We start from the raw sequence: 15,330 nt of genomic DNA on the forward strand, positions 1-15,330 counted from the left end.
AATCCAAGTTAATAGGTCTACAATATGCACCTTTCAACTACAAAGGCTTCATAATAAAATCCAGAATAACAAATGGAAGCATCACAATGGTTTCCACCCAAAATGCAAAATGCCAATTTAAATGACTGTCAATCTGTTAGCTAGTTATCTCAAATTAACGTATGGGCAGAGCATATAGCATCTAAAATATGGACAGTAGTAAAACTTGGCATATTTGAATAAGGATGGTTCTTTTATTCCTAAACTAGAAAGGAATTAAGGAAATTAGTTTAACAAATACCTATAAAAAAGCTAGAAAAGAAAACTTACTATTCCACCGTAAACACATCCGAGTGCATATCTAATTGGCATACATATGTAAAATATTACTAGCCATGCTGTTTTATGATACAAAAGCAAAAGAAGAATAAGATTCAAAGGGATGACATCAACAAAAAAGTTTTTGATTGAAAAAGATATAAACAAAAAGGGCATGTTGCATATAACTTTCAAACTCAATAGTTAATAGCAAGATGACTGTGATTTATAGGTGTGACAAAATAATTAGATTGAACCCAAAAAATAAATTTTTTATAATGGGTCATACTAAAACAATTAACTTAATTTCTTGTTTCGACATTAAAAGCTTAAAACTAGAACATTCTTTTTTTACCTTCTTCAATCATTCCAATTTATGGAAAAAGCCCAAATTCCTTGACTTTTAGGATTAAATAACCCTTTGGCCACATTTAGATCTTCATTCAAATAAACAAGAGTATCTTAACACATATCAACTTTAGGATACATTAAATAAAGAAAATTTTTCTACAAATAAGTTATCAACATTGTTAGTGCAGTAACTCAAACTTTAAAGCAATTTGTTCAAAACAAATCCAACTCCAGCCCTAAACACATACATATAATTGAAATAGAATACATCTCAAAATCAGTATATTAAATCTGAATTTTCATTTTTGTTCCTTTAAATTTTTTTCAAAACAAGCTGAAATTTCAAAGATCTATAAAAAACATCATGAGAAATCAATCTGAAAAGAAAAAGTTGAAGAAAAATCGCACAATGTAATGAAAGAATATAAAACTACAACTAACAACTAACTTGTAACCAAACGTGAATTAATTGATCTACATCTAATTAGTGCTAAAACAAGTGATCATAAATTGGAATTGAAAAGATCATTTGAGGAACCAAAAGGAAAACTGATTTGAAGAACAAAAAATGCAAGAAAATAGAAGAATTAACTAGAAACAACTAAAATATAAAGTAAAATTCAATCGAAGATGAAAGAAAAAATTAGGTCTAGAAGCTTATAATGAAAATGAACTTGAAATGAGCTAAGAACCAATTCATCAATCAAGTTTGCTATAAAATTCAACAAGAAAATGGCAAAAAAATAGAGAAAAACCAGCTTAATGGACTGGCAACTCAAGTGATACTCAGAATAGAGAAAAACAGAGCATTAACAACTAAATCTATCCGAACACCAAATGAATTCATGAAAATAAATGCAATCAATTAAAAAATAATGAGTAACATGTAAAACTAAGAATGTAAAGTATGAGAGAATCAAATTGAACACCTAGAATGAGAGAGGATCGTCATTCATCAAGTTTTCCTGCATGGATCTTTTTTGCATTCTGGATTTAGCCTTAATTTTAAAGAATTAACTGTACTTGCACAGATGTAATTTGAGGCTGAATTTTTACTAGCCTTATGAACTAGGAATCTAGGAAAAAAATTTCAAGTAAATCAACTTAGAATTCATTGAGTTTTGATCAAAAGACTGAAGATAGGTCAGGTATGCAGTTTTGAAACCAGATTTGAGTTCAACGTGAAATTTACAGAATTTGATAAGAAAATCATGAGAATTTGTAAATTTCATTATGAAAACCTTAAAGAACATTCAAAAAGAGTGTAGGAAACCTAAAATTGTAACAAGATTCAATTAAGAAGATTGAAATTAAAAGTTGTTTGGTTGGAGAGAAAATGAAAATGATAGCAAATAAGGTTCTGACAAGAAAAATGAAAGGTAAAATATCAGTTTATACTCTAAGTTGCACCAGCAAAGATATATGGAAAGCATAAATTTCTTATAAGACAACTGATTAGTCATAAAATATGGCTTAAATAAGGTTAAAAAAAGTACAAACAATCATAAACAAATATCATACAGATATTCATGTGAAACCATAGCCTCCCGCCCTAAAACCCCTAAGCTTCTAATAAATTATTAAAAGTTCTTTTTGTAATAGCATACAAGATTCAAGTATATTCAGTTATCATGAATTTATATTTTTATATAGTTCTGTTGATTCGAAAGATCTTCTTTCAAAACAATTATGTTTCTCACTTCCTCTCACACTCACCCAACCACATTCAACACATTAAATCGAATAGCAGACAAAGATTTCTATATTAAACCAACAGAGATAGAGCAAGAATCAAGGTAAAGTATTCACATATAGATATGAGATAAGTGAGAGCAACCTTGTGCTGAAGTACTTAAAGAGCTTTCCAGTGGCTAAAAAGACTAGAAGAGCTATCTCAACATCGTAAAGAATGGAAAGCTCATGAGCTTTCTTGAAAAGTCATCATCTCTTTTTTTAGAAAGTCACTTGCCTCGTTGCTACGTTGTCAATCTCCTTGATTTGAATTTTCTTTCTTGTCATTCTCTTCTAAGAAAAAAGCTAAGGAAAAAAATGAAATTACAGAGAAGAAAGAGAGGGTTTTAATTTTGAAAAAAAATTTTAGCCACGTCATTTTTTCACAACAGCGACGTTTACTTAAAAAAACACCATTATTTTCAAAAAGGGATTATTGAAGGCGTTTCAGGAAAAAAATGCCTTCAATAATCCTCTTAAATTTTTTAGAGGAGATTATTGAAGGCATTTAATAATCTCATCTAATTTTTTAGAGAGGATTATTAATGGCGTTTTTTGGCCAAAAACGCCTTAAATAATCCCCTTTCATTTTTTATGAGAGGATTATTAAAGGCGTTTTAAAAAAATACCTTCAATAATCCCTTTCAATTTTTTATGAGAGATTATTGAAGGTGTTTCAGGTAAAAAATACCTTGAATAATCTGCTAATAAAAATAGAAGCAATTATTAAAGGCGTTTTTTGCTAAAAACGCCTTCAATAATTCTCTTAAAAAATTATAGAGGATTATTAAAAGCGTTTTTTTATCAAAAACGCATTCAATAAATCTTTTTGTCAAAGAATCTACCAAAAATAGAGTAGCGTCATCAGTTAAAGTATACGATTGTTAATCATAAGGTTATAGGTTTGATCCTTTTTTTCAATATTTTTTGGATTTTTAAGGGATTATTGAAAGGGTTTCTGGCCAAAGAGATTTATTGAAAGTATTTTTGACCAAAAATGCCTTCAATAATTTTTTACAATTTTTTAGGGGAATTATTGACGCTTCAATAATCCTCTACAATTTTTTAGAAGAACTATTGAATGCATTTTTTTGTTGAAAAAATCTTCAATAATTGCTTCTATTTTTTATGAGAGGATTATTTAAAGCGTTATCTACTAAAAATGTCTCCAATAATTTTCTATCCATTTTTTTGAAAAGATTATTCAAAGTATTTTTTATAAAAAAAAAAAAACTTCAATAATCACTTTAATTTTTTAGAAATGATTATTCAAAACGTTTAATCGATAAACATCACTAATTTTTATTTTTAATGACATTTATAGGTAACAATACTATTATTTAAATATTCAGTGACGTTCTAATAATAAAAATATTAAATTTTATAAAAATATGAAAACTAACGACATTTGTAAGTGAAACGTTATTACAAAATTATCATTAATTTTTTATTTTCTTGTAGTGATAAGAAAAGCCAATCGATGGAAGCAGAAAGTTCAAAGTTCCTTCCCTTGGTGTTTTCGTTTCTTGTTTAAAAAAATCCACATTAAGATAATCATATATTGTAATAAACACTGACGATGATAGAGAATTTAGGATAAGTCAAATAGCTATTGAAATATATGGTTAAAAAAAGAAAATTAGAAGCATATATCTTGTTGAAACATTTAAAAGTTTTCTGTTCAACCTCAATTCAAAACTAAAACTTTTTAAAGGGCCTAATATTATTTTGAAAAATAATTTAAGCAAAGCTGGATTAAAGTCGTTAAAATTTGCAAACAAAATCCAACCGACGTCAAGACCAGAGGAAATTCATGATCAATGGACAAATCTTTTATTTTTTAATCGAGCTAAAAAAATATATCTTTAGTTTTAGTAAGAGAAATAGTAATTTGATGAGCCAGGCCAGCTATTGTGGCATTTAATATATTTGTCAAATTAAATTAAAACAAAAATAAGTGATAATTTACCTACCAAATCATAATGGTGACCTTATTATATTTGTAACACCCTCACGTCGTGTACCAAATAACAGAATGATGATTGATAGGGATACTTTTAAGGAAAAAAAAAAAGGGGGGGAATATAATAGAAATGCGTGGTGTGTCGAGTTGTAGGAAATTTTACTTGCCCTAAAATTTCAAGTGGAAAAATGAGACATGACACGGTTTGCACTCGGGTGTTATCCAAATTGACATCTTATTCCATACGCGTGGCGCAGTTACTCAAACAAGAACTGGCAGTGGTTTAATTGAAATATATTTTTTTATTTATTAAATATATATAATGACTGGTGAGACTTGAATGTGTTGTCCGGTGACCGGTAAGTGGTGAGAGTTGGAAATTTTTACTTGACCAAAAAAGTCTATTGGAAAAATGACAGTTTGCACTCCCGTCTCAACCTTACTTCATACGCGCGGCGCGATTAGGTAAAAACAACTGGTAGTGGTTCAATCAAAATATATTTCTTATTTTATTAACATTTTAAATTATGTTATTTATTTATTATTTTTATATTATGTTTAAAATTTTCATATTTTGTTTAAGGTTCAAACTATTAATTAAAAAAATAAAATTTTAAAATTTTATTTCTCCATTAATCTGATAAATTAAATTTAATATCATAAATAATTTTAAAATTATAATAACATATTCAATATATTATTTAAATTTTAAAAATTTTTTATTTAATATCTAAATTAAAAGTTTATTTTTAATATGACTCTCATCGCTAACTCTTATTGATGAAATATAATTCTCGTATAACATTCTAACATTAATTAATAAATTTATAATTTAAAAATTACATTAAAAATATTTAAAATTTAAAATTCAAATTTAATATTTCTCAATTATTCATACGCCATACGTGACATTATCTCTTAAATTTATTTAAAAACCCCATGCTTGGTACTCTTTGATTTGTTGTGTTGTCATTGCATGCTTGGCATCCGGACGACAGTTTAGATGGTAATTGAACTTTGTCATGATTTTCCCTTTATTCTGTTTTGTTGTGTCTTAATATAGTTATTCTGTCGTTGGAAATCACGGGATTCAGGTAATGTATCTATATGGCCTATCTTGATTGTAAGGTTCTTCACTTATACATCTCTCTCGTTTCTCTAACATCCGCAGGCTACCTTGTTTGCCTGTGGTACTTGAAATTTTGGAAACACACACATGGAAGAATATTTGAACAGTTATCCGACCCTATTCTTAATTGTCTCTCAAGTCTAGTGAATTGAGTTTTTTGGGCCAAATCCAAAGAGGGTTCAATTACACACCTTGAGTGGAACTTGGGAACCAACTCACCACAGCCAGGATGGACGAATTTAAACTGAATCCTGAAAGTGGAAAAAATGAAGTTAAATACTATCTTGCACCCTTAGCCTTGGCTCCCCATTGAAGATTGCAGATCCAAGGTAGCAGAGAGAGCTGCAGATGCTTTGGCCAACAAAAGAGAAAACCTCCAGCTGTTACCGACTTTTTGTGCGAGACTCTATTGCAGATATTATTGGGATTTCATCCCCTCGTATTGTACTGAACGCTGCTTACTTCATAAATTCCTTGTTTCTGTTTGCTTATCAATTTTCTTCCTTGGAATTCGCCTTTGTTATTCTATTTACTTTCAAAGTACAAAGATCATACAATCGCCTTCGTTTGGGGCATAATCTCGAATGGTCTGGTTTCTGGTTTCAAAGTACAAAGATCATACAAACGCCAGTAGTTTTTACTGACAAACTATTCTGAGGCAGTAATATTCATTATCTCGCAACTTATTTCAGTGCTAATCTGAACTCCAATTTGAAGATTACAATAATAAATAACCAATTTATTTATAGAGTTAATAAATTTCTGTGTGACATTCCCTAGCTCTGAACATGACAACAAATGCTTCCGATCCTCAAGGTAAGGCCAATTTTCTCGTATGAATTCTGAAGGGAGTGCGGTTCCTGGAAAAAGGTGGTGAAAACTGAAAACTAGTAAAGAGAAACACATAAAAATTCATGTTTGCAAGACCACAATAATTCTGGAAACATAACAAGAGTACAACAAGATAACAAAGGAAATTCAGTAGGCTAAAAAACATAAACTTCTCATGTTTGTGATTTTTCCTACTGGCCCAACTTTTTCAATCAGTCTGATGCTTAAAGTTTTACCCATAAAATTAAGAGGGCAACATTTCAAGCTTAAAACAGCAAAAAGGGGCCACAAAGGAACAAGGAAACCAAATGAAGGCTTAAACAACTGCTTCAGAAACAGCATTAGCATTAATGGGCTGGACATAACAATATTAGCCTTAAAGAAACTAAACAAATTTCCATTAGTTTTCAGGTGCGCTTGCCAACAAGGTAGAACCTTTGTATAACCTAGCTTTCTGTCCCAGCTACTGTTGCAGAGGTTGGTATAATTGATAAATGCTATATTTTCCTCGCGAAAAGAATAGAACTAGACTGATTTTCTACCTTGAACTTTGCCTTTGTTGCTTATGCTTGATGATTAATATACCCGCTGTGTCATTTTTTGGAAGTTCCACTATCAAACAACATATAAAATAGTTAGGTTTCTGTCACCCGGCTTTATCTATCTATTGCAATCTTTGTAACAGGCATCATATTAGACTCTATTGACAAGGTACTTTTAGATTGTAAGATTCATAATCTGACTGAAAATATTTCATCATCCATAATTCATACTAATCAGAACACTGAAGTGAAGATTACAACTTACAAGCACAAATAAGCAGTATATTTATTTAAGTTATTGAAGCTGTGTCATGTGTGACCTTAATCCCTCTTTCTCCAATATAAGAAAGATCCTCTTCTCTGTAACCAAAAAAAAAACTCTTCTCAGGTGAGGTCAAGCTAATCGTGAAGCCCTTTTTTTCTTGTTCGAATTCTCAAAAGAGGATGATCCTCCCTACAAAAGGGCCATCAGATTAAAAAATCAAATACCAGTAAAACACTGGTTCTGGAAATCTAACAAGGGTCTAACAAGATAACAAACAAAACTAACCAAGCTACACTACACAAAATTTTCACTTTTGAGAGTTTTCCCATCAGCCAAAGATGCTGCTGCTATAGTTTACCCGTAAAAGAGGCAAAACCTGAAGCTTAAAACAGCAAAAAAAACGATTAAAAAATAAGAGATGAAAGCTTAAAAACAATTCCAAGTTTCATACTTTCGGCTTCATTTACACATTTGGATTAATGGGCTGCACAAAAAACACATTGTTAACCTTAAAATCCTAAAATTGTTCATCAGTTTGCAGTTCTACCCTCAACAGCCAACCAGACAATGAAGTTAATTACACAGATCAAAGTAAAAGTACAATGAAACTACAACTAAAAGAAAAATCAGAAACTAATTAACCCCATTAGCAGACCCAGAATCACCCATTATCTCCAAAATCTGATGCTGCATCAACTCAGCCTTCTTAGCCACCAGTTTAGCTTCTTCAACCTTTATAAATACCCATTCCTGATCCATCTTCCTCAACTCCTCCTCTTCGAACCCCTTCATCCTCTCTTTCCACACCTCATTGTCAGGCAAAACCTTGGAAAACTCAGCCACCAAATAAGGGAATTTCTCCAAATTCCAAACCCCATCTACCTTCCCAGTTTCCACTCCCTCCTCCACCTTCTCAATCTTCTTTGGGGTTGTTTTCTTGCCCCATATTCTTTTTGAGAGCTTGAACATTCTTCGGTCGTGATGGGTTCTTACGAGGGACCTGTTTCTTGCATATTTGTGGTACTTGTCTCTCAGTCTACGGAGCTTGTCGTTGATTTGGGAAGGAGTGAACTTGTAGTTGAGATGCTTGACGATGCGGTTTATTGTTGGGGTACCAACGGTGGTGATTGGTGGAGAAATGGATTTCGTGGCTCTGATTAAACATCTCAGGATCTGGGTTTCGTCCGATTCGCTGAAAACTCTGGAGAACCGGCCGTTTGGAGCGGTGGAAGGAGTAGGGCTTGACATGGTGAGACGGAGACCACTTTCGTTGAAGATCAGAAAATAGTATAAATACTGGTCAAAGTAGCTGGATGAAAATCGACCGTTTACTTTGCTGACATGGCACACAATGAAGCTGATTTGTAATCCTTTGATGATGCGGTACTGACATGGCACATTGTGAAAATAAAATAACAATTTTATTTTGACGTGGAATTTTGAAATTAAAAAAACCATCCACGTCGTAAATTTCCTCATTTGACTCAGTTCACAGTTCCTCTTTTTGTCTTTTCCTCTTCAGTCCAATTGAGAGGAGTGGCTCAATATTTGATCTTGAAGTGGCAGGATAATCTTGTTCCCGTGCAATTGCTAAGATTATATGTGCTTAGGGTTGATAGCTTGATCTATCTCCTTCAATATACTGAATTTCGAAGCAAATATTTTGTTTTGCTTTTTCTGCAGAAATCAAAGACATAACATGAAAAAGAAAAGAGCTTGCTTTTCCATGTCTCATAGTCTTATATCTTATTATTATTATTTGCTGATTCACTGTCATGTTCTTATTTCTAACTCAACACGGAATATATATATATATATATAAAGATTGCTCATTTTGTCAATTTACTGCTTCAAGGTTGGCCGCCCACACTTCTTCCAACAGAGCATACTTTTCTTGCATCTCTATAATATTTCTTGAAGAGAATTTTATATGTTGTTCAAATAATATTTATAAGAAAAATACCCTGACTAATTATGGGGATTCATTAGGTGTCACTCTTCTGCTGGATATAGAAATAGAGTCATGAATAAACTGTTTGACCTTTTTGGAGGCTTAGGCACATAAACTTATTAATTCATCATCTCACCTTCTTACTCAAAATTTTATGGTTCTTTTTTAGAAGCTGATGATCCTCCGAACCCCCACCCCCCTTCTCTTATCCTTTTTTATATTTTTCGCCCTGTTCCTCAAATACATAGCACTCTCTTTAGTTAAGGCCATACCAATACAAGTAGTTATGCCTCCAAGCTAGTGTGGTCTATCCCTTGTGTAACCAGTATCTCTATCTAGAGTTAGTCCCAATGCATTAGTTGTTTTGGTGTCTTGGACCAAATCAGTTATCACTGTCCATTAGTTAGTATCTGATGTGCGTAGTTCAGAGGGAAAAAAAGGGTTATTTACCCTACACTTCATTATTTTTCTGTTTATATACATGTTGAAATATCGATGTCATCCTGAGACACATGATCAGGGGCTGAGATGGTGCCAGTTTCTATTGACATTGAATCCTTCCACGGTGGACTTGATCTCCATTTCTTCTTTGTTGCCAATGGAGAAGATTAGCTTTATTTCAGCTTTGGGAATGGAATAGAACTTTTCTCTTTTTGGTTTTACCTGTGGCTAGGGCACCCATTTAAGAAGCAGAACCCCAAAAGAAAGCAGCTATGGATCATGTACAGAGTAAATCATTGAAATTGGCCTTTATAAAAGATAAGTAAAACATGGATACTGTATAATCTATGCTTTAATCATGTAATTATAGTTTGTTTTTTTTGGCCAGCAATCATGTAATTATAGTTTAATGAGCGAGCAATTATATTTGTGAGTGAATGAACCCAAAAAAAAAAAAATCTTTGTGATTGTTTACAGAGAGTAAAAGAAGCAAAAAAAAGTCAAATAAGAAGGAAAAATCTGGCTGCTCACCTTCACAGGTACCAAAATTATTCATTTTACGTGTCAAATCTCTCCTGCTACTTTGCCACGTATTTTGGTACTATTACCGTTAATAACGTTAAAATTTGTGGCTGTAATGCCATGGCCAAGGTAAACATAGTTTTCTTGTCAGCACACCAAGCGGCTAATCCTCTTCTAAACCCATTGCATAACTTGCAGCACGTCATACAAACAGCTGCAAAGGATTACGTGTCATTGTTCCATTGGTTGTTGGAAAAGGCTTGCAATTAGGGAAGACACGTAGTATAGTTCCTGCGGGAAAGGGTTCAATGGTTTTCACTGTCTGGTCTCAAAACCAAAGGCATTTCCAGACCCATCGGAAACTTGCACGCAAGCTTCTCTTTTTTTCTTTTGTTTCATCTTGATTTAATAGAAAAAAAAAAAAAAAAAACCCATTTTTTTTTCTTTAAGGAGGCTCAAAAGTCAAAACCAATTAAGGAAATCAGACTTCTGTTACAATTTGGAATAGAGCCAAGGTCAGCAAAGATAGAAAAAAATGGCGGTGTTTCTGGCTATTTCTGCTTCTACTGCTCATATAGCAACTTCTGTTATTGCATCTTCACAAGCGAGCAAAACCCATGCTTTCATATCTCCAAGGAGGAACCTTACTCCAAGAAGAATAACAAAGCTTAAGCCTCTAAACGTGGCAGCTCCACCATCATCATCATCAGAAGCAGCACCAACTTCGGATCAAAAACAAGAAGAGTATAGGGTAGGTGATGAATTTGGTGAAGAGAGTTCAGAATCTAAGTTTTCATGGAAAGATCATTGGTACCCTGTTTCTTTGGTTGAAGATTTGGACCCAGCCTTACCAACCCCATTTCAGCTTCTGGGTCGTGATTTGGTGCTTTGGTTTGATAAAGGAAAGAATGAATGGGTCGCTTTTGATGACAAATGTCCCCATAGGCTTGCTCCTTTGTCTGTAAGTTTCACTCTGTTTTGATTAGATCCTGGTTGCTACTTATTTAAAAAGGAAATTTGTTTACCAAATAGTTAAAAACACATTATTATTTGAACAATTATCTATTTTAAATAATTCTAATCTTTTGATTTGTGATAAAATTCATACAAATTTATTCAAAATAAAATAATACTAATCTATTAATATTTCAAAAATTAATGAGAAAGATATTTACAAAATAAATCTCCATTTAGAATTTGGTTTGGAATTCTACTTAAAATAAAGCGCAACATTTAGATTTTCCTTTGGTCCTTTTATTCACCTAGTAAAGTTGGTACTCTATGCAATTCATAATTTAAAGTTCTGGAATTCTGGGTCGATTGATTGTTGTAATTCTCGGTTTTGATTGGTTTCTGCGAATTTGTAGGAAGGGCGGATAGATGAAAATGGGCACTTGCAATGTTCATATCATGGATGGTCTTTTGATGGATGTGGATCTTGCACTAGGATTCCTCAGGCTGCATCTCAAGGTCCTGAAGCTCGTGCAGTTCAGTCTCCAAGAGCATGTGCTACAAGGTTTCCTACAATGGTATCTCAAGGCTTGCTTTTTGTATGGCCTGATGAGAATGGTCAGGAAAGAGCAAGTGCCACCAAGCCCCCCATGTAATTCATTGCATCTAATTTTATTATATGCTTGTGGTTCATCTACTGTATCAATTACTGGACCAGATGATCTAGGTGAATATCTTGATGAAACATCATTGTTATGGTTTTCAGGTTGCCTGATGACTTCGAAAAGCCTGAGTTTGCAACTGTGAATATTCAGCGTGATCTGTTCTATGGTTATGATACCCTCATGGAGAATGTCTCTGATCCTTCCCACATTGATTTTGCTCATCACAAGGTACTTTTACTAACTTTTTGAAATTTAGCTTAATTAAATGGTTTGAGATGATATTAAAAGATCCATCATGGTATAGTGATGAGATTGAAAGATTCATTATTTCCAAGTGAAACAAAGTGTTGTTACTTGTTTATGGTGCCATGGCCGCATTTCCTGCATAGGTTAAGACTTGATTTTTTGTGTCTTGGCTAATAGCATCTATTCACCAATTTGTTCTAATGTTGAGTAATGAAGTAACCTTTTGGATGAAGCTTACTTGAAATGTTAAGTTTCCTTTTTGCAAACATGCTTTTGAAGATTAGGACTTTAATAAATGAAAATCAAACTGTATTAAGATTACTTAAAGTATCACCATCTATCCCCGGGCAATCTCTTGCTTTCTACATCTTATTTGATTAGACCGATGCATATTTCAACATGTTTCTTTTGGTTCTAGACCACATTTTCATATTTCTGCAATTGTTTATTTGGAAACACACTGGTTCTTATTGGGGTTGTAATGTTGTTTTATCCCTAGTGTTAGTTTTGGAATAGAATAAAGTAGGGAAACATAATTCTTTCATCGCTGACAACTTTTGCTCTCTGTTCAACACAGGTTACTGGGAGGAGAGAGAGAGCCAAACCTTTGCCGTTTAAGGTGGAGTCTAGTGGCCCTTGGGGCTTTGGTGGATCAAATGAGGGTAACCCAAAGATCAGTGCTAAGTTTGTTGCACCATGTTATTATACGAATAAGTAAGTTCAGTACTCTTGTTTAAGATTTAAAATTTCAATGGATCATAGAGTAACTTTTCTTACACATTACCAAAAATATTCATGAATTTGATATTTATATGTCAATGTATATCCCATGACATTATCAAGAATTCTTTTGGCATCCTGCCAGGAATCTAGGACTATTCACTAAATACATCTTCATTCCAAGACTGAAGTTAAATTGAAAGGATCAAAAGTTATTGAAAAGGGCTTGCCTTTCAAAGTTTTAACTTTCTATGCCTATTCCGCTTTTCTCTTATGCTGCACATCTTTCATGTGTAAAATCAAAGATTTTTGATGATCAGGACTAAGTTGCTTTGACACTCGCTGCAACTTATGTTAGTTAAGGACTTATTTCCTCCTTTATCCTTAAAGTTGAGCTTTGTAGACTTTCTTTCAAATTTATTGTACTTAGGCCACTTCTCGCTGCAGAATAGAGATAGACACAAGGCTTCCTATAGTTGGTGAGCAGAAATGGAAGATATGGATATGTTCATTCAATGTACCACTGGCTCCAGGGAAGACAAGATCAATTGTTTGTAGTGCTCGAAACTTCTTCCAGTTTACAGTGCCAGGGACAGCCTGGTGGCAGGTGAGTACTATTTAATTGTGCTTCTAATGCATATGTTTGTGTATCATGTTGCAGACTTTCAGTTACATGGTTATCTTTACTCCTATACTTCTTTCATCATGTTGCCTATGGCCATAGCCCTATACCTTACTCCTTTTCCATGTATACTGTGTTAGAGCTTCGTTCAAGGTTTATTCGACACTAAATTGAAAGATGAAGCAGAGGCTTTTGGCTCATCTCCTTGCTTTAGCCAACATGATTTCATTACCCAAGTTTTAGCACTAGGCTTCATTTCTGTACAAATCGTTGAGTCACTCATTTGTGACTTCTGATGTCAGGTGGTTCCTAGATGGTATGAACATTGGACTTCAAACAAGGTCTATGATGGAGACATGATTGTACTTCAAGGTCAAGAAAAGATCTTTCTTTCAAAGTTAATGGAGAGTTCAGAGGATGTAAACAAGCACTACACAAAGTTCACTTTTACACCCACACAAGCTGATCGCTTTGTCTTGGCATTTCGAAATTGGCTAAGGCGTCACGGCAACAGTCAACCCGAATGGCTCTGCTCCACCGTCCAACAGCCTCTCCCATCCACAGCCTTATCAAAACGCCAGGTATAGGAAATTTATATTTTACTGATATTCGCAACAGCTTCTTCGAGCACGATCTGAAATATCTCGTTATCATTTGCAGATGTTGGATAGATTCGAACAACACACTCTCAAGTGTTCATCATGTAAACAAGCTTACACATCATTCCAAACATGGCAGAAGATCCTATTGGGCGCAACGGTCGGATTCTGCGCAACAGCCGGCGTTCCGTCCGACATCCAGTTCCGAATTGTTTTAGCAGTACTTGCACTAGTTTCAGCGAGCCTGGCATATGCATTGTATGAACTACAAAAGAACTTTGTTTTTGTCGATTATGTACACGCTGAAATCGATTAGAACAAGCTTGAATTGTATTTTAACCTTGAAATATAAATTTTGGAAGAAATAGATTTGAATTTAAGCTCGGGAAATTACAAATAGACCCACGGATGAAACACCCTTAAAAGCTACGAATTTTTACAACAAAACCGTATTTTCCAAAATGACCTTCTTTCCAAAACCTAAGAACTAGTAAACTTGGTAACGGCCTTGGTCCCTTCCGAGACAGCGTGCTTGGCCAGCTCTCCAGGCAAGACCAATCTCACGGCCGTCTGAATCTCGCGGGAGGTGATCGTCGGCTTCTTGTTATAACGAGCGAGCCTCGAAGCCTCCTGAGCAAGCTTCTCGAAAATGTCGTTAATGAAACTGTTCATGATCCCCATGGCCTTGCTCGAAATCCCGATATCGGGGTGGACTTGCTTCAGAACCTTGAAGATGTAGATCTTGTAGGTTTCGATGCTTTTCTTAGCTCGCTTCTTCTTCTTATCACCGGCTTCTTTGGGGAGCTTCTTCTCGGCTCTAGGCTTTTTCTCCGCTGGGGCCTTCTCGGCTTTTTTCTCTTCCGCTGGCTTTTTCTCGGCAGGCTTCTTCTCGGCTTTTGGTGCCATTTTTTAAATTTGATTGATTTCAAAATTCTCAGCTAAAAAAGATTAGAAAATGTTCTGATGGAATGGGATGCGTTGTAAGGGAGTGGGAGGTAAATATATACAGGGGAGGGGTGAGATTTGATTGGTGGGTTTTGATTTGCGAGGATCGATGACGTGGAAATTAGGGACCGTTGGATTTGAAAGGGTGGAATTGGACGGAGACGATTGAGTCTTGTCCTCTTTGAGGTTTAAGAATTTAAGCGGGATTTTGTTTTGTTTCCGTTTTTTATTTTATTTTTTGATCGAATTTTTATGTTTCGCGGGCGAACCGTTGAGGGATGAAAATCTGAGCACGAGTCAATCTCTCCAAGTGGCGATAAAAGGAGCGTTTCTTCAGTAAAAGAAAATTACTATTAAGGGTTAGTAAAAAAAAAAAGAAAAACACTATTAAGAAGAAACGTTTCTTTCTTCATATGTACTTCACCCTTTTTTTTTCCCCATATACTTAGGCTATTTCCGAAATCAACATGCCATGCAAATTTCATAAATATATATTATCAATACTATAATATAATGTATAGTGTTTATTAATTTCTTGAATTAGTATCATCTCACCAAT

At 33.9% G+C, this 15,330-nt stretch overlaps 2 protein-coding genes and 1 pseudogene across 6 annotated transcripts; 1 reads left to right on the plus strand and 2 right to left on the minus strand.

Annotated features, from left to right (window-relative positions):
* Nucleotides 1-5,515: 5,515 nt before the first annotated feature.
* On the minus strand, nt 5,516-8,386 carry LOC111286410 (putative transcription factor At1g61730). Of its 5 annotated transcripts, XM_089763292.1 has the most exons (4): nt 7,395-8,386; nt 7,110-7,298; nt 6,845-6,914; nt 5,522-6,331 (listed from the first exon to the last, which is right to left on the minus strand). In XM_089763292.1, the coding sequence occupies exon 1, from the start codon at nt 8,355-8,357 to the stop codon at nt 7,743-7,745; it is 615 nt and encodes a 204-aa protein (XP_089619418.1). In that variant the 5' UTR covers nt 8,358-8,386; the 3' UTR covers nt 5,522-6,331; nt 6,845-6,914; nt 7,110-7,298; nt 7,395-7,742. The 5 variants fall into 5 exon arrangements, with proteins under 5 accessions (XP_089619415.1, XP_089619419.1, XP_089619418.1 ...); XM_089763289.1 differs by having other exon boundaries at nt 5,516-6,914; XM_089763293.1 differs by having other exon boundaries at nt 5,517-6,914; nt 7,110-7,204.
* A 1,950-nt stretch (nt 8,387-10,336) lies between these two features.
* LOC111285121 (pheophorbide a oxygenase, chloroplastic-like) lies at nt 10,337-14,206 on the plus strand. The gene is made up of 7 exons (XM_089761667.1): nt 10,337-10,984; nt 11,391-11,626; nt 11,741-11,867; nt 12,463-12,599; nt 13,053-13,212; nt 13,530-13,808; nt 13,888-14,206. The coding sequence occupies exons 1-7, from the start codon at nt 10,559-10,561 to the stop codon at nt 14,140-14,142; spliced, it is 1,620 nt and encodes a 539-aa protein (XP_089617793.1). The 5' UTR covers nt 10,337-10,558; the 3' UTR covers nt 14,143-14,206.
* On the minus strand, nt 14,168-14,803 carry LOC111285122 (histone H2B.1 pseudogene; annotated as a pseudogene).
* Nucleotides 14,804-15,330: the final 527 nt, after the last annotated feature.

The sequence above is a fragment of the Durio zibethinus genome, chromosome 6 (genome assembly GCF_047325235.1).
Source record: "Durio zibethinus cultivar Kanyao isolate XHJ-2024 chromosome 6, ASM4732523v1, whole genome shotgun sequence".
NCBI classification, from domain to species: Eukaryota; Viridiplantae; Streptophyta; class Magnoliopsida; order Malvales; family Malvaceae; genus Durio; species Durio zibethinus.

Coding starts and splice junctions, on each gene's coding strand:
- LOC111285121 (XM_089761667.1), top strand. CDS start 10,559: ATGGCGGTGTTTCTGGCTATTTCTGCTTCTACTGCTCATATAGCAACT. Junction 11,868..12,462: donor TTGATTTTGCTCATCACAAG/GTACTTTTACTA, acceptor TGTTCAACACAG/GTTACTGGGAGGAGAGAGAG. Junction 12,600..13,052: donor CCATGTTATTATACGAATAA/GTAAGTTCAGTA, acceptor TTCTCGCTGCAG/AATAGAGATAGACACAAGGC.
- LOC111286410 (XM_089763289.1), bottom strand. CDS start 8,357: ATGTCAAGCCCTACTCCTTCCACCGCTCCAAACGGCCGGTTCTCCAGA.